General features: G+C 44.6%; 1 protein-coding gene across 4 annotated transcripts in view; it reads right to left on the minus strand.

The window, feature by feature from the left end:
- The window catches only part of PTGFRN (prostaglandin F2 receptor inhibitor), a 147225-nt gene that overhangs the window by 79219 nt on the left and 42038 nt on the right, over positions 1 to 25968 (minus strand). For 2 of the 4 annotated variants that reach the window (XR_014055232.1, XM_081495375.1), the window contains exon 1: positions 5215 to 5629. The exons of the other annotated variants lie outside the window; for them this stretch is intronic. Coding sequence is in view for 1 of the 2 variants with exons in the window: in XM_081495375.1 (XP_081351501.1) it covers positions 5215 to 5263 (49 nt within the window). In the remaining variant the exon portion in view is untranslated. Of the gene's footprint in view, positions 1 to 5214; positions 5630 to 25968 lie in introns of those variants that run through there. 4 annotated transcript variants of the gene reach the window in all.

Below are 25968 nucleotides of genomic sequence, written 5' to 3' on the forward strand. Positions count from 1 at the left end.
GCCAGCCTTCCTCCTCCAGCGCTTTCTGGAGGAAGCTGCAGTTCGGTCCCTGTCCTCAGAGCAGGGTGGTGATGCCTTAGGGATTACAGAGCTGCCACATCTCTCAGGCACATCCTGACATGGCCCCTCCCTTCAGGAATCCTGCCTGGGCTGCACTCACCCCAGACCTTCTTCTTTGTAACTATACTTTTGCTTTCAAACCACTTGCATCCTTTTTCACTTAAACTAATCTTGCAGGGTACACAGCCTAAGATGATGGCATACCTCAGTCAATCCTAGCTCAGCAGAGACCAAATTTGGGTCCTGTGGTCAAATCCTGGCTCAATCATGGATTAGTTGTATGAATCCAGACAAGTTATTCAATTTTTCTGGCTGGCAGTTTCCTCATCTGTAACATGGAGAAAATAGCAGTACTTTTCTCAAACTGTTGTCAAGAGAATTCAACAGTCTGATGCTTGGTATGCATGTTATAAATAGCAGCTATTATTACTCTGGGCCTGTTCCGAGTGGAACTCTGTGCAGAAGCTATGAAAAAAGACCAAACAGGGCTTCCTCGGTGGCTCACTGGTAAAGAATCCACCTACCAATGCAGGAGACACAGGTTTGATCACTTATCTAGGAGGATCCCACATGACACAGAGCAACTAAGCTTGTGCGCCTCTACTATTGAGACTGTGCTCAGTAGCCCTAACTACCAATCCCATGTGCCCTACAGCCCAGGCTCCACAAGAGAAGCCACCGCATCCAGCAGCCTGTACGTCACAACCAGGAGTAGCCCACCCACTCTCCACAGCTAGAGAAAGCACTCGTACAGCAACAAAGAGCCAGCACAGCCATAAAAAAATAAATAAAATTATAGATATATATAAATCAAACACAATATTTAGTATATGGACTCATGTACATTATATATAAGTGGCTATGCCTGGGCAGTGGGAGGGTGGGCATGTTCATCCTTTTACCTTATATTCTTTATAAGTGACACCAAGACAGCCAGCTGTCCCCCAGATCTGTTCTTCTCTTCTTCCATAGTGGTCAGCACACTGCTACCAGCTTCCTCTGCATTTCCCAGCCTCCCGGGCAGCTAGTGTGGCCTGGACCAAATCCTCTGCCATGAAGTGTATGCAGAAGTGATAGGAGCCACTTCCCAGCTTAGCCCAGGAAGCCTCTAGGGCTAGAGGTAGCCTCCTCCGTGCTCTTTTCCCTTTGTGCTATGCGCTCAGTCACTCAGTTGTATCTGACTCTCTGCAACCCTATGGACTGTAGCCTGCCAGGGTCCTCTGTCCAGGGGATTTTCCAGGCAAGAATACTGGAGTGGGTTGCCATTTTCTACTCCGGGGGATCTTCCTGACCCAGGGATCAAACCTGCATCTCCAGTGTCTCCCGCATTGGCAGGCGGATTCTTTACCACTGAGCCACCTGGGAAGCCCCCTATTTACAGGGCTGGAAAGGTGATGATGACAACCCAGGTGAACTTAGAAACTACGGGCTAAAGACAGCAAAACAACCATCAGACTGGGAGCTCAGAATGCCCATGTGGAACAGCAATCCCACCCAACCATTTCACTGGAAATATCCCCAACTCACTCCCCCACCCACCAAGAATGGCTAGGAAAGACACTTCTGTTGTTTGAACCACTGTGCTTTCAGTCTACTTGTGAGAACAATTCAGCCTACCCAATAGAATAATACAGTACCCATCTATGAAATTTGGATTTTAAAACAGGTGTAATGTTTTTGTTGTTTAGAAACTATTTTGATGGATGTGCAACTTTTTTTTTAAAAGATGCACATGAAGAGACTATCTTAACCCCTCTCCAGAGTCTTCATACCTCCCACTCTCTAATTCACGCTGCACACTAGCACTGACCTCCTCAAACACATCACCATGCTGTATCAATCTCACAATGCGAATTTGCAATGGCAGACCATAACCCATAGGTAAAATGATAAATACATGCACTCATTCAGGCAGCCAGTATTTACCAAACACCTACTCTGTGCCGGACACTCAGTATGAGGAACACTATAGCAAACAATACCAACTGGTCCCTGCCTCAAGGGATATAATCAGAGTGGGGATTTAGAGCAGGAAAAATCATACATAGTGAGATAAATAAGTGCTCTGATGGGAGAAGCACAGTTGTGTGGCAGCACCCACAAGGCCAACAAGCCCATCCAAATGGCAAGGACTTCAGCACTGCAGGAACAGCTTTCAGAATCCAACCCAGACCCACTTTTCCAATTTGCCCTCCTAGTGTATCCTCCTTCCTCCTCCAGTTTCATGGAACTTCCATGCCCTTTCTGAATGAACCATGTCCTTCCACTCAGCCACACTGGATGCCTTTCCCCGGAGCCTGGAAGCCTCTCCCATCCTTTCTCTCAAAATACTAATTATCCTCAAGGCCCAGCTCAAATGTCACCTATTCAGCAAAATCAACCTCAATCCCAAGTCAAAATTAATCATCCTCTTCCTTGCTTCCTATCAGCACCTGGTTTCTATGTCAGGTATGTCATTCTGGCTTGTAGTTAGCTTTTATTATTAACTGTCCGCCCATCCCAACTGCCCACTCAGTGAGACACTACGTCTTGGTCATTTGTCTGGGACACTCTTATTGACACAGTGGGCATTCAAGAAATGCTGTAATAAATGGATGGATGAGACAGGTCAGACACAGGCCATAGGAGTGAAAACCTGAAGCTGAGTGTGTTCTGCTGTGATCGAGATAGGTAGACTCATTTAGAGAAGCTTTATGCAGGAAGCAGTTTTAAGGGGGAAAGGAAATAGACAGGTAAGAGGGGAGTAGCAGGAGACACTTTTCCAGGTCAGGAGAAATGGAAAGGCCAGAAGGTTTACATACATTCAATGTAAAGGGTAGCAAACAAGTTCCTTACAATGAGAGAGTCCCTACTCAGAGAGAAGTAGCAGGGGAGAGAATACAAGGGGCAGAACATCCTCAGAAGAAAATCATAAGGGATCATGGAATAAAGGTGGCACCTCCAAAAACAATCCGAAGGGAGGCCAGTGGAAAAAGTCAAACAGGAAGATGTCAGATCTGTGTGGGGAGCTGTCAGAACTGGGGCTAGGACAGTAGCTTTAGATAAAGGAAGAACAGAAGATGCTGGAGTCTGCACTATGGGGAAAGCGACAGAGCTGAGAGACAGAGTGAATGTGGAGGTCAAAGAGAGTGACAGTAAGATTATGCCCAGGTTGCAATACAAGAGGAAAGATGATCTAGCTTATCAACACACTGGGTGGCAGGAATCAGTACAGCGTAGAGTATCACAGGGAGGGCATCTGGGAGGTCAAACTGAAGCCACACCAAGTGAGATTCAGTATGGCAGAGTTATCACATAAACATGAAGTTCAGTAACTGTTAGGGGACAAGGCATTGACTGGTGACACCAGAGACATTCCCTGTGCATAGGTGACATGAGACATCCAGCCAGGTAGGGTGGACTGGTATACCTCAAAGCTACCCAAGCTGGGCTTTCCCCACTTCTGTTTTTGCTTTTGTTAGTCTCTCTTTGCCCTTTCTCTTTTTTCCTCTTACCATAGTTACTCAAGGACATTCTTTTCAGATTTCTACCTGGCCCTACCCACTTAGCTAGTGCAACGGTTGTGAATTGCACAACTCTAGGGAGGGTCATTCACACAGGCAGAAAGTGACAGCAGCTCCTAGAGTTGTTCCTAGAGTTGTACAGTGCACAATCAGTGCAACCAGTGGCCGTGGCCCTGCCTGACCCAGACACATCAGCCAATTATGTAATGGGTGTGGACTATCATCAGTGGTGTGCAACAAAGGGAAAACCGACAAGGGTCCCAGAGTGAAAGGAAGAGAATAAAAGCACTAGGATCTGAGAGCATAGAACAGATGCCACAAAATCAAGTGAAATGTGCAAGCTTTCTGCACCTGGTGGCATCTAAAGCAATGTGGTGGCTGGGTGAGCTCTCTTAGGAAGGAAGTTCCAGAAAATCCCTCAGAGGGGAAGGAAGAAAACACAGTAGCAGCTAGAAAGGCTGGCCCCCACCAGCAGCAGGAGTAACAGGGGTGGGGACAGTGTGAGACCTGATGCCAGGCTGGGAGTGGCAATGGAAGGCCTCCACTGGGACCCTCTGACCATAAGTGCAGTGTAGTCACTTAGTCTGTGTGCAGCTGGGGCCTGCACACCACACACTGTGTGGCTTTATAAAAGATTTAGTTCTGCCATCTCCAGGGGTGAGGAAGAAAATCCCCACGTAGGTCACAGGATTCCTTCTGTTCTGGTTGACAGTGACTAAAGGCTTCAAGAACAGATTTTAGGAGTCAGCCTCCCTGATCCAGGGTGGGCACTCAAGAAGCAGATGATTTCTGTGGCTAATAACCACTTGGTTATACTAATATAACCACATTATACGAGGTGAAGATGGTGTCTGTGTGTATGAAAGATGGGGGCGGGGGGAAACACCAAAGATTCCTTGGGTTGGGTGGAGGGCGCTGGGTCAAATGATCAGGAGGCACCGAGGTTTAGAGAGTGTGGAAGAGAGAGGACAGCAAGGGAGAAAAGTAACAGGTACGAAAAGTTGAAGAAGCCAAGGCACCCAGGTCTTTGTGTGCAAATATGCAGCGAGGCAGCTTCTACAGGAGCTGAAGGAGAAGACTGAGGCAGAAGAGCTAGTTACATCTAACACAACGGAGGGCCCCGCACACCCATTCTGACTAGCGCTCGGGCCAGCCGGTGACCTTCTGAGAAGGAAGTTGGTGGATCCTCTCGCTTCCCTGGAAAGGCAGCTGGGCGCGGGGTAGTGTGTGCGGAGCGCGGTTCTGCCGCTCTCGGCCATGGCGAGGCAGATCAAAGCCGCAGATTTCCGCTCCCAAGCCCGGGACCAGGGCCGGGACCGCAGGCACCTTCCGGGCCGGGAGTTCAAGGTGAGCCGGCAGCTGGCGATTAACAGGTAGGGAGGGCCGGGGAAAGCCGGCCGCGGGCCACTCCCCCCCGCACATGGGGGCGAGGCTCGGCCTACAGGACGGCGACTCGCACCCCGCGCCCGGCTCCAGGCGGCCCCGAGCCCTCTCCCCAGCCGGGCCCTGCCGCCCGCGGACCCCGGCCAGGTCTCCCGGGAGCGGCCCCGGCCCCGTCGCCGCTCCAGGCCGCGCGCGGCAGCCGCGCCCCGCCGGTCCTCCCGCGCCCGGCCAAGCCCCCTGCGCCTCACCGGGCCCCGCTCGCACTCACCCAGCGACAGGAGCGCCAGCAGCAGCGGCCTCGGCGCCAGGCGCCCCATGCTCGCCGGGCGGGAGTGACTCTCCCCCTCCTCCTCCTTCCCCGCCGCCTCTCCTCCTCCTCCTCCTCCAGCTCCGGCTGCTCCAGAGTCAGCGCTCCTCCGCCTGGGCCGCGCGCCTGCTCCGCTCTCCTCGCGAGCCGAGAAATCCCAGCGCTGGGGCGGACGTGCGCCCCTCGCTCCGCTCCGCTCCCGCCCGCCTCTGCCCGCCTTCTCCAGCCGGCCGGGCACCGGGAGCCGGGCGCCAGGGCCGCCCCGCCGAGCCGAGCTTGCAGCCCCGATCGCTTCCCGAAAGCAGGAGGGAAGAACCGCAGCGCCCGCCCGCCCGCGCCTCCCATCCGGCGCTTTGCCAGCAACAAACACAAACTTTCCCAAGCCCCTCCCCGCTCCAGGTAACGGAGGCAGCGCTGGGACCACCCGCTTAAAGGGGAGGAGGCGTCGGAGCCCACCCGGCTCTCCCCCTTCGGGGCCCCCGCCCCGCCACAAACTTTCCTCCGACCTTTAAAAGTTGGCCTTGGAAAGACTCGTCTGGAAATCCCATCGCTTGAGCGCCATTCCGAGCCACCCCGCGTCCCACCACTCTGGAGTCCCCACGTGGGCCTCCGGGTCCCTCAGCTAACTCCCCGCACGGTCTCCCACTCGTCCCGAACGAAGCACCCACCAACCAGTCGCTAGGACTTGGCTAAATATTATCCAGATAGGACTGAAAGAGATGAAAGGACTGTAAACTCCGGGGATTCCAGCCTCCAAGGTGCAGAGGCGTGAAGTGTTTGGGTGCCTTGCCCGAAGATTCACAGAGAAGTGTCAAGACCAAAACCCAGATCTCACAGGCTCCGCTCACTGCCCTGTGGTTGGGTAGGCCTCGCCTCCCCTCGCCCACCTCCTTCCTTCCTTCTCTGGGGTGCCTATGGCACTGATTAACACTTCCCACAAATAGACCCAGGGTGGGGGGGATGCGGACGCTCAGAACCCAAGTGTATTAATAGCTTCAGTACTTAATATGGAATGTACTCTCTAAACTTTTTATTTATTGCTTTAAGTGGACAGAACTGGTTGCCAATAAAGATTCTTTTCTTCCCCCACAATGGGGCTTTGTGCTTTTAATTTGAATACAAAAGACCCAGTATTAGGGGAAAATTTTTAGTGTTCATTGTTTAAAACTTCTCAAGGATAATTCAAACACAGCACTGGTGCCCCGCGCCCCCACCCCCCTCCCGTGCCACAGCCTCTCATTAATATATGCAAAACAAATCACAGATGTTAATGGGAAACTGCCCCAACTGGGGAGAGAAGCATTGCTTTTACTCCAGTACATCGTTATTTCCGCTAGCAAGTGTTTCTTATTTCCACTAACAAAAGTGCCTTTAGCCAGGTATGAACCCATCTGCAAGAGACTTAAAAATTCGTCCCTGATGGGCCAATAATGTGAATGTACTTAATACCATTGGACTGTAGACTTTAAAAACAGTTAAAATGGTAGATTCTGTGTTATATATGGGACTTTCTAGTTTCTCAGTGGTAAAGAATTTGCCTTCCAATGCAGGAGACTCCAGTGCAATCCCTCAGTTGGGAAGATCCCCTGAAGAAGGAAATGGCAACGCACTCCAGTATTCTTGTCTGGAGAATCCCATGGACAGAGGAGCCTGGCAGGCTACAGTCCATAGGGTCACAAAAAGTCAGAGAATACTTAGCAACTAAACAACAACAAAAGGTTATATATGTTTTAACGTGCTAAAAAATTTTTTTTTAATTTATTTTTGTCATCAAGCCTATATTCATGCTATTCACCCACCCAGCAGTTCCTTTGCATTTCCCATCCCATGGAATCCTCTGGAATTTCTCTGGGAAGTCTCAATTTAATTCAATCAACCTTAAATGCAAGCCTCATGTTAGGCCTTGAGAGATGCTGAAACTACAGAGAAGAGTAAGACCTGACCCCTCCAGAAGCTCAAATCTTTCCCTTTCTTAACTACCCACAGTGCTTAACATCTGAAGCACACATTCTGGCACTTGGTCACATTCAGTTTAGCCCATGCTACGCACTGAATGTACTGTGTCCCCCCACCAAATTCATATGTTGAAGCCCTAATCTCCAAAGGTATTTGGAGGTGGGAACTTCGGGGAGTAATTAAGTCCGGAGGATGGAGCCCTCATGCATGGGATTAGTGCCCTTATAAGTAGAGACGTGAGAGGCATTATATCTATATCTATGCCCTGTGAGGGTACAGCAAGAAGGCATTTGTCTGCAAACCAGGAGAAGGCCCTCACCAGGTACTGAATGGACCAGCATCTTGATCTTAGACTTCACAGCCTCCAGAAGTGGGAGACATAATTGTCTGTTGTTTAAGCCATCCAGTTCATAATATTTGTTATATCAGCTCAAGATGACAGCAAACACAGTGCTCCCATCTCTGTCTAATAGTGGACGAGAGAGACTGTCGTATGCTCGTTTTATGTCTCTCACATCACTGTAGAGTCGATGTTTGCTAAAAACTCTTTAACAAACAAAGTGCAAGTCAGGAAGTGTGCTTGGCACATGGTAGGTCTTCAGTAAATATTTGTGGAGTGAATTAATGCCACTTACTGGGCTCCACCCTGGAAAAACAGAGGTAAATATAACCGCTCCTGTCCTTGAGGGGCTTACAGTCTATGCATCCTGACTCAGTAGGTGTGACAGCACTGCCAGATACAGTTGTGACACAAGAGAGTGGTCAGTCCTGAGGAAGCTTGTCCAAAAAAGCTCAGTGGGGATGACTGTGAACTGAGTCTTGAACGACCAGCAGGTCTCTAGCTGTGAGGTGGACGGATGAGCCAACAATAGACATTATGTATTCAGCGTGGAAGGGGTTCTTCTCTCCTCCCTTCCCCACACCCAGATGTTATTAAATTAATGGTGCATCTTACAGTCATTGAAACCACAGTAGTTAGTTGAAATGGAAAGAAGAAATAAGACTGTCCAGGCAGGGCCAGTACAATGAGGACAAAAGTGGATGGTCTCTTGGTAGTGGGTAGTCAACTGTGTCATGTCATGAGAGTCAGCCCTAGATAACCGTTTATGTAGCAGAAGATGAGCCTAAATTAATATCTACAGGTGCTTGGACATAGCACCACACCCTTTGCATAGCCCTGACTACCAGAGGATAAAATATGTTTCGAGCTAAACGAACACAGCACTGAAGCAGACCAACACAATGTGTTAAGTCATAACTCTGAAATGTGATGACGCTTTCATTATGAAAAACTTTTATTACTGTTTTCCAGAGTGAGTAACCCCATGTATAGGTAAGACTTTTGCCCCAACCAGTTTTTCTCAGTTTGCATAGTCTGTAGGCTTGCCTGGGGCAGGAAGGTTCAGTCACCAGTAACTCTGATCCACACCCATCCCCAAGGAGGGGAGTCCCACCTCTGTAGGTTTCCTGCCAGATCACGGAGACCGTCAGAGGCTCTGGTCACAACAGCCAACCATTACTGTCTCTTGATTACAGGGATCTGTCTGCAGGCGTTGCCCCTGAAAACCCCTGAGGGTCCTACACTCTCACTTCTAACAGGTTTTCCTGCTGAGATTGGTAAAATTGCCTTACTGTTTAAAGGTGAACATGCAAATGTCAAAAGGTCCCCGTGAATGAATTTCCTGATTATCCTAAGATTCACCCAGACCCTGTGTGTTATTTTTGCTGCCTCCATCAGCCCATTCTCTCTCTCTCTCTCTCTCCCCCTCACTTTCTCTCTGCCTCTCTCTCTTTCTCTGCAGATGACCCTGGTGCTACTTTAGCAGAATGGCCAGCAAAAGAATATGCTCCATAGCAATTTCATTCCACTGATCATTTTCACTACGTTTCCTTTGTATTGGTTCCAGGTATCTATTTCTCCTATTGAAGTTAAACATGGGATTACTAATCAAAAAGAACTTTAAGATTTAATCATAAAATTAGAGAATGGAATTAAGAGTTAAAAAGGTAGGGGTGAGGGAGAGGAAGCCTTCATTTCCTGATGAGTGAAAGTCATTCAGTGAGACCATGAGGGAAGTTGTGGAATGCCCATCTGACACGTTTCAAAAACAGAAAGGGGCCTTATCTGCCTGGAATGGGTTAAGTATGGTCCTGCCAAAGGCTGTGTTCTGTGACCTCTGGCCTCAAAGACCAAAATGGGAGATAACAGAAAGTGTCCTTAAATGCCTAGAACTGGCCCTGATTCCAAACCAGGAGTGACTTCCAAGCATTTACTCCTGCAGCAACACTGGGGTGAAAGTGTGAGGAGAAAAATAAGAAAACGGAATGAGACAAGGCTTTTGCAATAAAAGCTTTCTACAAAAGTGAGGCATTATTACTATATTAAGAGTATGCATAGCCCTTGCCCTAGAGGAGTTTATAATCTAGTTTAATGTATCAAAAGACCTGGAATGCTGTAAAGGAAGGGGAGAAGATTGATGCCAGAAGAGCAAAGGAAATTGAAGGGGAGGTAAGTAGAGAGAGAGGTACCAGTTATTGTGTGTAGTTTTGTGCCAATATGCTATCATCCGGGCTGAAAATACCTCCAACAATGAATAGAGACAGCAGAGTCCATTACAGCAAGGAAGTGTGGCCACATCACAGAAGATGGAAATAGCTAGAGGGGGCTTGGGGATGTTGGAGGAGATGCTTTACCAAGTTAAGGCTGCCAAGCATGATGGTACCCAAAGGTGCCCACCTGGCCTGACCTTGTGCCCTGGTCCCAAGATGGTATGCCAGGGAAGAGGCTTCCTGCCTTCACTGGAAGGTGTGTTACCCTGTTCTTCACACAGAAGCATGGGTTAGGGTAGTGGGGAGCTGGTCAAGGGGTGAGGGGGTCCCCGTTCCTTCCCCTTACCACCGTCCTTCCATCAGACTTTCTCACCTACCTTGAGCTCTGCTTGAAGGTTCAAATGGAACAATGCCTTAAGTTCTAGGCACTACCTTTCAAAAACATTTGCGAACTAAAATGCAACCAGAGTAGAGCTGCTACCTAAAATGCAAGATGCCTGGTTGAATTTGAGTTTCAGATAAATAAGGAATACTTTTTCAGTGTAAATACATCCCAAATATTACATGAAGCATACTTATACTGAAAAAGTATTCCTTATTTATCTGAAACGCAAATTCAGTTGGACATCCCACATTTGTATTTGCTAAGTCTGGCAACCCTCATCCAGAGAGGAGTTACCTTATATGGAAATAGGCTCTTAATGGAAGACTTGGAGAAGACAACAGGGAGCTCTTGAGTAGTTATCTTTGGATTATGTGGAAGTTTTGCCTTTCAAAGGAGGAATAGACTTGCTTCTGGTGTTATGTTGAGTCACTGGGTAAAAATTGCTTAGAGACTGAACTGGCATCATTTGTCATTAGCAGTTAGTCATCAGTGATGAGGGGAGCTTTATTATTCGGTGTTATCCTCTTGTCTCTAAAAACCATTCAGTGAAAAGTTACATGCCTACCTGTAAGGGGGGCTGTGAGGGGATTACTGTATTGGGTGGGGACCCAGACACGCTGCCTTGGAAGGAAGTCCTCAAGATTGTGTGATTTATCGAAATCCAGCCAACTGTCTTTTCTAGTTCCTCTTCCAAAGTTAAATCTTTGTCCCTGCTGTTTCCTTTTCTTGAACTTCCACCCCTTAGGGCTGGGCTGGCGTGTGCCCTTGCAGTTAGAGAACAGAGCAAAGTCTGTGGAAGCTTTGCACAAAACTAGGTCCCGGTGGCTCAGATGGTAAAGAGTCTGCCTGCAATGCAGGAGACCTGGGTTCAATCCCTGGTTTAGGAAGAGCCTCTGAAAAAGGAAATGGCAACCCACTCCAGTATTCTTGCCTGGAAAACCACATGGACAGAGGAGCCTGAAGGGCTCTACTCTATGGGGTCTCAAAGAGTTGGTCGTGACTGAACAACTAAGACAACAACGAGGATTACTGCCTCTGCTACCTACCTACTCTATGTGAGGATTCTGGTTAGTGATTTTAAAACCAAGCCACCATTTTTGATAGACATCTTCCCATTTTCATCCACTTCGTAGCTCGTAATCACCCTCTGCAAGTCATTTAGTAGAGAGGTACTTTTTTAAGTAATTTTGTCTCTCCTGGAAGGTGCGTGGGGAGTGGCATTTTGACAGCAAGCCACTTCAGGGACACTTTACTGAATGGCTTTTCTTTCCCTGTGGCAGAAGCTGGTTTGGGGTCCCTGCTTCAATTTTTTTGTGTGTGTGGTCTAAAATTGCTACATCCATGCTTTATGATGTAAAGCTCGTGGGGCCTAAATCACCCATTTGCCTCTGAGTTAGAAAGAATATGAAGTTACTTTCTGAGGAGAATCTTGGCCGCCTGCCCACGGAAACTGTGGAGGTCTGCATCCCAGGCACAGTGGGCGTCTGGGGCTGGCCTCAGCATTTCACAAGAGGATGTCAGATCCGGCCTGGGTGGGCTGATGGATGGCTAGAGCAGGTGCTTTTGTGTTTAACCAGCCACCTGGACCAGCCACCATCCAGATGATGATTTCAAACTTTCTTCTGCCCGATACTTCTAAGAGCTCAGCTGCATGAAACAATATTTACAGAAGATTGCCCGACGTGAATGCAGTCTATATGTTCCTTTAGGTACCCTGAGAACCTACCCCTGAATTATGAATTAAGTAGACCTTCAGCAAGTGTGACACCTGGCTCTATCCTAATATCACCCCCATAGAGTTCAAACTACTACACAATTGCACTCATCTCACACGCTAGTAAAGTAATGCTCAAAATTCTCCAAGCCAGGCTTCAGCAATACGTGAACCGTGAACTTCCAGATGTTCAAGCTGGTTTTAGAAAAGGCAGAGGAACCAGAGATCAAATTGCCTACATCCAATGGATCATTGAAAAAGCAACAGAGTTCCAGAAAAACATCTATTTCTGCTTTATTAACTATGCCAAAGCCTTTGACTGTGTGGATCACAATAAACTGTGGAAAATTCTGAAAGAGATGGGAATACCAGACCATCTGACCTGTCTCTTGAGAAACCTGTATGCAGGTCGGGAAGCAACAGTTAGAACTGGACATGGAACAACAGACTGGTTCCAAATAGGAAAAGGAGTACGTCAAGGATGTATATTGTCACCCTGCTCATTTAACTTATGTGCAGAGTACATCACAAGAAATGCTGGGCTGGAAGAAACACAAGCTGGAATCAAGATTGCCGGGAGAAATATCAATAAGCTCAGATATGCAGATGACACCACCCTTATGGCAGAAAGTGAAGAAGAACTAAAGAGCCTCTTGATGAAAGTGAAAGAGGAGAGTGAAAAAGTTGGCTTAAAACTCAATGTTCAGAAAACTAAGATCATGGCATCTGGTCCCATCACTTCATGGCAGATAGATGGGGAAACAGTGGAAACAGTGGCAGACTTTATTTTTTTGGGCTCCAAAATCGCTGCTGATGGTGATTACAGCCATGAAATTAAAAGACACTTACTCCTTGGAAGGAAGGTTATGACCAACCTAGATAGCATATTTAAAAGCAGAGACATTACTTTGCCAACAAAGGTCCGACTAGTCAAGGCTATGGTTTTTCCAGTGGTCATGTATAGATGTGAGAGTTGGATGGTGAAGAAAGCTGAGTGCCGAAGAATTGATGCTTTTGAAGTGTGGTGTTGGAGAAGACTCTTGAGAGTCCCCTGGACTGCAAGAAGATTCAACCAGTCCATCCAAAAGGAGATCAGTCCTGGTTGTTCATTGGAAGGACTGATGTTGAAGCTGAAACTCCAATACTTTGGTCACCTCATGCAAAGAGTTGACTCGTTGGAAAAGACCCTAATGCTGAGAAGGATTGGGGGCAGGAGGAGAAGGGGATGACAGAGGATGAGATGGTTGGATGGCATCACCGATTTGATGGACATGGATTTGGGTAGACTCCAGGAGCTGGTGATGGACGGGGAGGCCTGGCGTGCTGCAATTCATGGGGTCGCAAAGAGTCGGACATGACTGAGCGACTGAACTGAACTGAACTGAGAGTTGCTCTTACTGAATTGCAGTTTTGTCACAATGCCATCAGTCTGCATTGAGGGATGTCCTAAGGAACAGCCCTAAGGACAGGTTTACAGACGCGCTTCATCACTTCCGGCAGCAACCTCTCTACTTAGGACCCGTGGAGAAATTTTACCGTGGTCTCAGTACTACAAAGACTTGTGCTTTACCTCAGTGACCGGTTTCTTTCCACCTTGTTGTTGTTCAGTTGCTCAGTCATGTCCGACTCTTTGCACCCCCAAGCACACCAGGCTTCCCTGTCCTTCACCATCTCCCAGAGCTTGCTCAAACTCATGTCCGCTGATTCAGTGATGCCATCCAACCATCTCGTCCTCTATCATCCCTTTTTCCTCCTGCCTCCATCTTTCCCTTATGGACTTTGTAAATATTGTAACTGGCAGTTTTCCTTTTCATGATAGTGGTTAGAAAGCTTATGGTCCAATCTGTGGCCTTCCTCTAGCAGATAGGAATAGGACTTCCACCGTGAATTTTGAATTGCCTCACTTTTAGCTCCTCCTTATCTTGCCACTATAATTGGCAAGGGAAAGGAACTCCCTTTCCCTCATTTTACCTTTTTTTCATTTTCATTTCTCTTATTATGTTCAGGCAGGGGCACAACATAGTAAGTGGTTTCCTATCCTCCCTACTGTAAAATTCTATTCCACACCTCCTGCTCTTTAAGACACATTTTAAATTCTAATTCCTCATTTGCATATTAAATACAATGAGGTAATAATCACAAGGAATGATCTCTGCTTCCAGGGAAAGGCTGGCCAGTGATTTGCCTGTGTTAGCTGCCCTTCAGCTTGAGGACTGGTGGGATGAGGAGGGCACTGCAACCCATCAGAGTCTTGGGAGCTCCTGAGAAAGGACACCTTTTTCAGGAGAAGCTGGCAATGGCCTCTCCTCTGATAACCCTTGAAAAGTACTCTGTTGATTCGTCTGCCCTGATTAGCAAATATTAGAACGAGCTTGCTCTCTCCAAGCACACAAGGGTTGGAGGTTTGGAGTGGTCTGAGAGCATCCTGGGCAGATGGATGGTAGTTGACCCTAGATTCTATGCAGACAACAGCTCAAGCTCAAATGTGCCGGTCCAGTCAGCCCCTGATCTACTCCGCGGCTTCTCATTTCTCAGTATTTGTTGCTGTCCTGTCCCAGCTCTGCCCTCTCACACTGCAGCACATGGCTACCCCTTTAGGTTAGGTTCCCTTGAAAGCAAAACTTGAGATGTTGACTTGGGTGTGAGTGGCTGATTTGGGAAGTGAGCTCAGAAAGCAGCACTGAGGGAGCAGGGGGGAAAGTCAGGGAAGGAGAGAGGGAGAAGAAAGAGTCTGTTCTTCGAGGAGGCACTGCTGCGGGCCCTCTGTGTCCCCTGTGCCTCAGAACCGTCCTCTAGGGGACAGAAGGCTCAGGCACTGACCCTCTGATTCTCATGTCTTGACAGCTGAGATGCCTCTGTCTACAGCTTCTGAGCCCGGAGTCCTGATGCAGGCAGGTGGACAGATGCAGGTGTGCTTGGGCTGGGCCACTGGCAGCATGCACTGAACTGTCCCACGTGGCTGTGTGGAAACCACGGGAGGGGCCCCAGCACTGTGACTCGGGCCATCCACTATGGCTACGGCCCTCCCTGTTCCCCCAGATTGCTGTCCCCCAGCCACCCATGCCCTGTGCCTCTCTCTAGCTCTGTATTTGAGTGTGTCTTGTAATTGCACAGCTGTCCTATATTTACCTCTCTCTCCCCCACCAGAATGAGAAAAGAAGCTGTGTTCTACTCACCCGGAACCCAGCACGGTATTTGACACCGGGTAGGCCTGTTCCGTTCCAACTAGAGCTGGTGTAATTTTGTCCCTTATCTATTGGAATGCCACGTAAAAATTTTATTTGAAGGAAAAATAATCCAAAACCACTATCTACTCTAACTCCCTCATTTTACAGAGGAGGCATTTGAGGCCCAGAGAGCCTAAGTAACTTGTTCAAGATTACACCATGTATTAAAGTGATTATGGAATATTAAAATGATTTCACAAAATATGCCAAATGCAGACAAGGGAGCCAACTGGAGTTACAATGTGAGGTATTAGCACTTCAAATGGAGGGTATGACCACCTCTGTGCTGGGTTTCCAGGAGGAAATTGCTTAAAATAAATTAACTTGGAAAGTTCTTGAGCTCTGATTAAAGAGGTGAATGGCTGGAATGAGGCTCTCTCCTCAAGGAGAAGAAATTCATCCTCGGTAAACACATTTTCAGGTAACGTACCAAGGACTTTGAGTCAGGAGGAACTCATTTGGCATTTTCTTCCTCCACTCTGTTCATCTCACAGTGGCAGCATAGGGAAAATGTTGTGTTTGTTTTTAATTTAAAAAATGAGATGTGGATGGTACTACCATTTGAATAAATTGGAAAAGCTTTCTGTCAGCCCTCCCCTTTGCCTGTACATGCTTTCTCCTTCAAGACCACACTTCTGCTGCCATCTTGGGTACATGTGTGACATACAGAATGCCAGATATGGTCAAATATTATGATGAAAACCAAGAAAAGTAAGATTTGATCACTTCTCACTGCATGCTGGGCTTCCCCGATGGATCAGCAGTAAAGAATCTGACTGCAATGCAGGAGACACAGGAGACTCGAGTTCAAGCCCTGGGTTGGGAAGATCTCCTGGAGAAGGGAATGGCAACCCACTCCAGTATTCTTGCCAGGAAAATCCCATGGACAGAGGAGCCTTAGGGGCTACACTCTGTGAAGTCACAAAGAACCGGATAGGACTGAGCACACAAACTCAGGCCCTGCATGCTACTATAAGAAAAAGAAAAGAGTGAAACATTGTATTTTGTGGGGAAGGAGCGGGGGTTGTCATGAGAACTACTCATTCCTGACAAATGAGAGAGTTGGGATTTATTTGAACAGCCCTGCTTGTACTAAACTTTTCTTATTTGCCCAGACATGGGTCAACATTACTCTAGAAAAGAGGGGCTGGTGTAGCATTTCCATGGTCTAAATTATGGTGACAAAAAAAGAACTTGGTGAGTGTACGGCAGACACCTGCTCCTCATCTGTGCGGTCCATTCTTAAAAGTTTTCCTTCTGACACTCATCTGAGCCAGAAGCACCAGAAGTCAAACAATAAAGAAAGAAGTGGTGATGGGTTTTTTCAGGTGATGTAGGAACCAAATTGGAGTCACACAGCATAGATGAACATTCACACTCTGCCACTTACAAAAGCTCTCTGAACTGACAGAAGTTATTTAACCTCTCTGGGTCTTTTTCCACATCTGTAAGTTGGGCACAAAACTAATATTGTTTGGGGCATAACTGAGAAAGCATAAATGATGCGTTTCCATGGTAGAAACTGTTGGTTTGTCACTCAACAGTGAGTGCCCCCACCCCCTGCCCCCACCAGGGCAGACACCCAGCTTGCCACCAAAATGTGTATCACATTCCACAGTGTGGAGTTATCACTGGGAATCAGTTCTCCTGCCAGGAACTATATTTCTACTCCCTTTCCAGGTGTTCATGTGGTGAGTGAGTATGAGCAGAAATTCCACAGGTAACTCTGAGGGGAGCAGTCGAAGTAATTCTGTGGGTTCTTTACAATCTCTTTTTCTCATCTGCTAGATGGAAGCAGACACCTAAGGGGACAGGGCCACAAGATGGGGAAGAAATAAGAGTCCCTGAATCTCCCCATGGAGGAAAGCTGCCTGCAACCAGGAACATCTGTATTGTCCTGCCAGGCTAGGTAGGAATTAGCTTTGAAGGTGTTTGGTCACTGAAATTTGAGGGCTTACTTGTTACAGCTGCTACAGTTACCATAAGTAATACACCTCCCTTCCTCTTTTTCTAACAGAACCTCACTGTTCCTAAGGGGCCCACTCACTTCTACTGAACCATATACCTCAAGGGAGACTGCCTCTATCCCGTCAGGTCTGATAGGTAATTCCCGATTGCTCTATAACAGGAGATCTCCAGAGCTCCAAGGTTAAGCTTCATAAATTCCATCCCCTGGTTAGTGATTGGTTTAAGCATGAACATGAGCAAAATCTGGTCAATGAGATGTGAGGGGAGGTCTTCTGAAGGGGAGCTGTTCTTGGAAAGGTTTTCTTTTTCTTCTATTAATATAGCTATTTTAGCTTTCTTCTCATTACGGGGTTTTTTGGTTTGTTTTGTTTGATTTTCATTTTCTTTTTATTATTTTTAAGATTTAGTGAGATGTCATTTAATAAATGACATATAATAAAACTGACCAATTTAAATACACAGTTTGATGAGTTTTTGCAGATCTAGACAGTCATGTAACCACAACCACCACAATCATTATAAAAATTATTGCTTCTCCCAGAAGTTTCCCATGCTCCTTTGAGGTCAGTTTCCTTCCTCTGCACCCTGGTTGCTGGCAACCGCTGATCTGCTTTCTATCACTATAGTTTTATATTTTCTAAAATGTCATATAAATTGAATCATACAGATATAGTCTTACATGTCTGGATTCTTTCACATAGCATAATGCTTTTGAGATTCATCCATGTTATTATATGTGTCAGCACTTCATCTTTTTTTTTTTTAATTCCTGAGCAGTATTCTATTATAGATATAACACAATTTGTTACACACTCATCAGCTGATGCACACTTAGGTTCTTTTCAGTTTTTTTGTCTATTATGAACGTAGTTACTATGAACATTTACAAGCAAGGGTTTATGTGGACATGTTTTTTCTCTTGGGAAAATGACTGAGAGCGATATTATTAGATCACATGTTAGGTTTATGTTTAAATTTATAAGGCGCTTCCAAACTGTTTTCCAGATAACATTTTGAAATATATTATTTGGCATTTTTACCTGAAACATATGAGAGTTTCAGTTCTTCTACACCTTTGCCAACACTTGGTTTTGTCAGGAATTTTTAACTTAAGCTATCCTAGTGAGTCTGTATAGAATTACAATGTGGTTTTAGTCTGTATATCTCTAGAGACTAATCATGTGGAGTATCTTTTCATGTGTTTATTTGACATCTGAATTTTTTTAATCTGGTTGTTTCTCTTCTTATGAATAACTTATAGAATTTCATTGTTTTTGAAAACAAGTCCTTTATCAGCTAAATGTTTTGCAGACATTTTTTCCAGATTCATATTTGCATGGTGTATCTTTTTCACCTTTTATCTTTACCTGTGACTTTTAATTTAAAATGCAATTTTAACAGATTGTATCTAGTTGGATTTTGCCTTTTTAATCTGTTCTGACTATCTCTGCCTTGTAATTGGATTGTTTGAAACATTTACATTTAATGTAATTTCAGTGTGGTTGAGTTTAATTCTTTGATCCTGTTTTCTATTCATATCATATGGTCTTTTTTTTCTGCCTTTATTTGACTGAGTTTTATTTTGTTTTTACGTATTCTGTTTTATCTCTGCTTTTGGTTGTTAGGTATACCTCTTTGCTATTCTTTTTAAAACTGGTTTCTGTATTTATAGTCTGCATCTTTAACTTGTCACAGTCTACCTCATGTTAATATAAGAAGTTACAAACTACTTCCATTTTCCTTTCTCTTCCCTTGTGCTATTGCTTTCAATAACTTTTTCTACATTTCTTATAAATCTTAGACTACATTATTATTATTCTGTGGTTAGACAGTCAATTACCTTTTAAAGTAGTCTTAAAATAAGGAAAAATGTCTCATGTTAATCCACATGCTTATATTCTAGAGCCCTTAATTCCCTTGTGTGGTTCCCAATTTCTGTCTAGTATTGTTTTCCTTCCACTAAAAACTACCTTAACATTTCTTTTATGTGTACTACTGCAGATGATAAATTCTCCAGCTTTTGTTTGCCTGAAAATGTCTTTGTTTTGTCTTCATTTTATGAAGGACACTATTTCCCCTGGATGTAGAATTTTAGATTGTAAATTTTAATTTTCTTCCAGCACTTTAAAGATGTCATTCATTGTCTTCTGGTTTGCAGTGTTTTTGACAAGAAGTCAGCCCTGTCAGCCTTATTTTTATTTTCTTATACACAATGTATCTCTTTCTGTGGCTACCTTAAAGAGTTCCTCTTTACCATTGGTTTTCAATAATTTTTTTAAAAAATTTTAAAAATATGTATTATATATTTATTTTTGGCTGCCTTGGGTCTTCATTGCTATGCATGGCCTTCTCTAGTTGCAGAGAGAGGGGGCTACTGTCTAGTTGTGGATACATGGGCTTCTGTTTGCAGTGGCTTATCTTGTTTCAGAGCATGGGCTGTAGGGCACTCAGGCTTCAGTAGCTGTGGCACACAGGTTTAGTTGCCCTCATGGCTTATGGAATCTTCCTGGACCAGGGATTGAACCCATGTCCCCTGCATTGCAAGGCAGATTCTTAACCGCTGGACAACCAGGGGAGCCATCAATAATTTTATTATGATGTGTTTTGCTGAGATTTTCCTTGTATTTATCTTCTCCTGAGTTTATTAAAATTTTAAGATCCATGGCTCATAGTTTTCATCAAATTTTTAAAAAATGTGGCCACTATTTTTTCAAATATATTTTTTGACTGAAATGCCCTTTTGTCTTTCTGAGCTTCAGTTGAATGTATGTTAGTCACAATATTATCCCAAAGGACACTGTGACTCTGCTCATTGTTTGAAAAACATCTTTCTGTCTGTGCTTCAATTTGGATAGATTTTATTGCTATGTCTTCAAGTTCATTGATCTTTTCTTTTGTGGTATTGATTATGCTGGTAAGTCCAACCAGCAAATTTTTCATTTCAGATATTTGTATTTTCAGCTCTAGAGGCTTCTTTATTTTTGTAGTTTCCATTTATGTCTTCATTCTTTATGTTTTACTTTGAATTCTTCAATATATTTATAATAACTTTAAATTCCCCTTTTTTTTTGGCTGTGCCACACAGCTTGCAGGATCTTAGTTCTCTGATCAGGGATTGAACCTGGGCTCCAGCAATGAAAGCACAGAGTCTTAACCACTGGACTGCCAAGGAATGCCCTTAAATTTCTTGTTTTGAAAATTTCACCATGATCCCATTTTTAATGTTTCTGCTTTTTCTTCTGGTTAGGAGACACATTGCTCTGCTTCTTAGATGTTAGGCAATGTGAACATTATATTCTAGATTTTGTTATCTTTCCTAAAAGAGTGATAGGCTTTATATGGGCAAGCGGTTAAGTTATCTGCATATAAGCTTGATTTTTTTTAACTATTTAAATTGTTTTAATTCTTAGAAGTAATGTATGCTTATTATACAAAAGCTAGAAGTCTAAAAAGTATAAAAAAGAAAATAAAAACAACAGAGAATATAATCATCTACCTATAACCACTGTTAATATTTATATATTTCCTTTCAATGTTTTTTACCCTTTAAGGATAAATTTCATTTAAAAATATATAAATAATACCATAATGAGCACACAGGTAAGTTTCCTGATTTTTTTTTACATAACATTTTCTCATGTAATTAAAAATCTTTTATAAACTTACTTGTTTAGACTTTTATTTTGAAATCATTTTAGATTTGCAGAAGAGTTGCAAATGGAGTACAGAGTTCCTATGTCTCCTGCATTCAGCTTCCCTTGATATTAACATCTTCTGTAACAATAGCAAGGCATACCTCACTTTATTATATTTCAATTAACTGCACTTCACAGACATTGAGCTTTTCACAATGGAAGGTTTGTGTCAACCCTGCATTGAGCAAATTTATCAGTGCCATTTTCCAATAGCATTTGATGAGTTCATGTCTCTGTCACATTTTGGTAATTCTCACAGTATTTCACAAGTTTTCATAATTATTATATTTGTTATAGTGATCTGTGATCAGTGATCTTTTATGTTACTATAGCAAAAAGATTGCAACTCACTGAAGACTCAGATAATAGTTATCATTTTTTAGCAATAAAACATTTTAAAATTAAGGTATGTGTGTGTATGTGTTAGTCGTTCAGTCATGTCCAACTCTTTGCAACCCGTGGACTATAGCCCACCAGGCTCCTCGGTCCATGGAATTCTTCAGGCAAGAATACTGGAGTGGGTTGCCATTCCGTTCTCCAGGGGATCTTCCCGATGCAGGGATCGAGCTCGGTCTCCTACATTGCAAGTAGATGCTTTACTGTCTGAGCTACCAGGAAATATAAGGTATATATATATTTAGACATAACATTATTTCATACTTAATAGACTACATTATAGCATAAACATAACTTTTACGTGGGCTGGGAAACCAAAAAATTCATGTGACTTGCTTTATTGTGATAGTCACCTTATTTTGACAGTCTGGAATTTAACCTGTAATATCTCTGATATATGCCTGTACATTTTATCTTGAGTTGCCAGCCAGATTTAGCACATAGAAACACAGAACACCTAGTTAATCTTGAACCTCAGACAAACAGACAATGTATACACACACATACACACACACATTTTTTTTTTTTCTAAAAGATCAATTCTTTTAAGGAATTTTAAATCTTTGTTATGGCAGGTAACCTTTACTCTAGGGTTAGTTTAGCCTTACTACTAATGCAAGATCCTTCCGAATCTCTGTTGATTGCTCAGGAATCCAGAGAAGACCCTCCAGTCCATCTAGCTGCTATACAAACAGCTGTCATTCCTGTGTGAGAACTGGGAACTGTGCAGCTTCAAGACTTGTTTTATTGCCCAGTTTTGTACAGTTTTACTCTGAGTTTATTCAGCTTAGTATTCAACCAAAGACTCAAAGTTTCCCCTTAAGCTGATCACTGGGGGTTCTTTCTCTCTGTGGCTTTTGTCTCTCTAGCACTTTGCCCCCCATTTCAAACCCTACATCCCAGATTCTGATTGTGTCCCCCAAACTCAGAGAGGCTACCTTCTCTGCATGGGTCCCCTTCCTGCTCTGTGATCCAGAAATGTCTGCAGGAAGAAAGTCAAACCAATTGTGGGGCCCATCTATATTTTCCCTCCTCTTGGGGATCACCCTGCACTGCTGGTGAATGATGATGGAAAACAGTTTTTCATATATTATATCCAGTTTGATAGTTGTGACAGAAATCAATTCCAATATCAGCTACAGTTTCAGAGCCAGAACCAGAAAAGTCTCCTTTTTCTTATTAAAGAAACAAAGCAAAACACACACACACGGTGTCTTCTTTCTTGGACGATGCTGGGCTTGGTTGTGATGACGGTTGTGTTGGCCAAGTTACAGACTTGAGAAAAGCTGGCTTGCAGACAAAGCTAATATGATAAGAATGGAACGGACTTCCCTGGTGGTCCAGTGATTAAGAGCCCGCCTGCCAATGCGGGGGACATGGGTTCGATCGTTGGTCCAGGAAGATTCCACATTGCAGGGCAACTAACCCCAGGCGCCCCAACTACTGAGTTCATGCTCTGGAGCCCATGCTTCAAAGCAGGACAAGCCACTGCAATGAGAAGCTTATGCAGTGCAATGAAGAGTAGCCCCTGCTCGCTGCAACTAAGGAAAGCCCGTGCACAGCAACGAAGACACAGCACAGCCAAAAATGAATAATAAAATAATATTTATTAAAAAAAAAAAAAAGAATGACAGGGACAAAGGGAGAATGCCTGGGTCCTTGGTGACATCATCAACCCACTGAACTAATAAACCGGGGAAACATACTGCCTCCCCTCCCAAAGAATTATTGGTATGTGAAAAAACTTTTTTTCTTAATTTTTAAGCCAGTTCGGTTGCAATTTTTGTTATTTGATGTCAAAGGCATCCTAATTAATACAAATTAGTGTACTAATAAAATAGTAAATGCTCAGTATTTGTTAGTAAGTAATAAAAAGTATACAGTTGTAGAGCACTGTGTGCCATCTAGGCTGTGCACTGAGAGATTTATATGTGTATTATCGCACTTAGGGCTTCCCTAGTGGCTCAGATGGCGAAGAATCTGCCTGCAATGCAGGAGACCTCAGTTCCATCTCTGGGCTGGGAAGATTCCCTGGAGAAGGGAACAGCTACCACCTGCTCCAGTATTCTGGCCTGGAGAATTGTATGGACTATAGTCCATGGGGTTGCAAAGAGTCAGACACGACTGAGTGACTTTTACTTCACTATCTCACTTGATATCATAGCCAACCTAGTAGGTAGTTAGTACCAACCCCACTTTACAGATGCAGAACTTGAGGCTGGGAGAAAAGCACAGTTTTCAAGCTTACAGATTTAATCCAATCTCTGGCTTCTCTGACTTCAAAGTTACACTGTTATTTAGTCTTTCTAATACTGGTTTTTAAGTCCCTAAACTTAATCTAGACCATAGATCTTTTCATTAAAAGGAGAAAACTGATCAATGAAAAAAAGTACCTTTCAAGATGGGAAACCAAGACACCCAAATGTTAGCTCAGACAGGAGAGAGAAAGTTCTAATCTAGTCCTGGATCCTAAATTCCCCTGCCTGCCATTTCTGAAGATAAAGTTTGAATGCTTTCTGCTAAGTCGGGACAGCTGGCCCAATCAGAATAAAGACCACCTGAAGCAGGCAAGCATCTGGGAATAAGAGTTAGGTCCCCAGCAAGCGAAAGATCCAGATGTGCAACAAGGCTGAAACAGCAACCAGGGAGCATTGTCAGGGCCAGCCAACCTGAAGGAAGCTTTCAAGTCAGAGTCAGGAACACAGGAGGTGGGAAATAAAAGTTACTGGGAAAAGCCCAGAGTCCCATGTCATGGCCCTGCTATCAGGAAACTGAATGATGCTTGTTTAGAGATGCTGGAAAGAGGGAAAGAGCCACAGTCCTTATAGCTTATTCTGTTTGTGCTAGGAATGCCAAAGTGATAGTTTTAAAACTTTGAGAGATATAAAAAATGGACCGCATTCTGGTGGATACAAACAGAGTAAGTCCTCTAGGAAACTCTATAAGTCACTTAGTATAAGTGAAGTTTCTGAGAGCTATCAGCAGAGAGAGAGAGAAATATACACATATCAGTTCAGTTCAGTTCAGTTCAGTCGCTCAGTCGTGTCCGACTCTCTGCGACCCCATGAGTTGCAGCACGCCAGGCCTCCCTGTCCATCACCAACTCCCGGAGTCTACCCAAACCCATGTTCATCGAGTCGGTGATGCCATCCAACCATCTCATATACATATATATATATAATAGAGAGAGAGAGAAAGGTAGAGAAACTCAGGAGCAGGCAAGAAGATGAGCCATACTGATGCAGGGCAGCAAGCCCAGAGCTGGGGTCCAGTGGGTCAACTGCACAGGATCCAGTCGATCCAGTAGATCATTGCAGAAAGATCCTTCTGCAATGACTGACTCTAGGCAGACTCAAGATGAAAATGGGCATGAGGCTGAAAAAGCACATTTCTGTTCCTAACTAGTGCCTTTCCCAAATAGGTTGGGCAATAAACCAGAGTGAGTCATCAAGGCAGTGAAAACACGTCACCAGCAGAAAGGAGGGTACCTGGAGGGATGGAGGGAGTGTATGCGTGTGTGTGTGTGTGTGTGTGTGTGTGTGTGTGTGTGTTGGAGGGAAGTAAGCCAAGAGACAGAAGGAAGGGGACTCATCTTTCTCCCTAATACCAAGAAATCTGAAAATGACAATAATTTGGGTAGAACTGCCTTCAGAAGTGGGAAGGAGACAAGAGACATCTAAGGCATGACAGATTGAGTAAAAAGAGCAATAAAAATTGCATTAGCTATGGAGGAGAACAAGGAAAAATGAAAACAGCGAATTGCTGGTGGGGGAGGGTAGGACAGTGGATGCTTTTTTAAAAAATCTGTTATTTCAATAGATAGCTTTTTAAAAATGACATCCTGAGTTTGAGAGTCAGGATTTCATCTGGATAGTCCTAAATCCCTGTCCTGGAATTTAACTTGCTGCCCCAGGGGCTGGTAGCACTTTAAATTGATCCTGAGAACAAAGAAGGGAGACTTTGCCATATTTTAATGGCCTCCAGCTGCCGGGCCAGCCCCTCCCAGGTCTTAGCCCTGACCACACCCTCAGAGCACTCTGCTTTTGGGTAGTCTGTGCTCCCTGAGGTTTGGCTGTGTAGGAGTTAGATCGGCTCCCTGGAAAATGTTACTGCCCATGTCTCCGGTTGCAGAAAGCATTCTGCCTTTGGCATGAGGACACTTGCTAGCTTTAATTTCTCAGGCTCTCCCATAGGGAGGGAAGGGATGGGGATGAGGGGAGCTCTCTTCTCCGCAACTGCAGTGTGGACAGGGAGACTTGCTGGAAGGCCTGGGCTGGTTGATCAATGAAAGCCTGACAGTCCCCTTGCTAAGTGGTCCTTCCAGCCTGGGTAAAATGATGTGACATGTGGCCTGTCATCCAGCTCCACCTTCATGGCATCTCACAGGGGACGTTCAGCAAGCTAACCCATTTTACAAATCACCAGATTTGAAGGTCCCTCCCCCTTAAGCCCAGCAAGGAGAACCTGGATGCTTTAATCGCCTATGTCCTGTATTAATTAAATTTTTAAACTTTAAAATTAAATGAAACACTGTGAAGTTTTCTCAAAAAATTAAAAATTATCATGCCACCCAGCAATTCCACTTCTAGATATACACCCCAAAGGGTTGAAAGCAGGTACTCATATAGATGTTTGTGCCTCAGCATTCACAGCTTCATTATTCACAATAGTGAAAAGGCAGAAGTAACCCACATGTCCATTACCAGGTGGGTGGATAACAAAACCTGGTACATACAGACAGTGGAATATTATTCAGCCTTAAAAAGGAAGGGAAAACCTGAATTGGGTTTTATGCTACAACATCAATGAACCTTGAAAATATTA

The sequence above is a fragment of the Giraffa tippelskirchi genome, chromosome 5, assembly GCF_054371585.1.
Source record: "Giraffa tippelskirchi isolate mGirTip1 chromosome 5, T2T-mGirTip1v1.2.pri, whole genome shotgun sequence".
Lineage (NCBI taxonomy): Eukaryota > Metazoa > Chordata > Mammalia > Artiodactyla > Giraffidae > Giraffa > Giraffa tippelskirchi.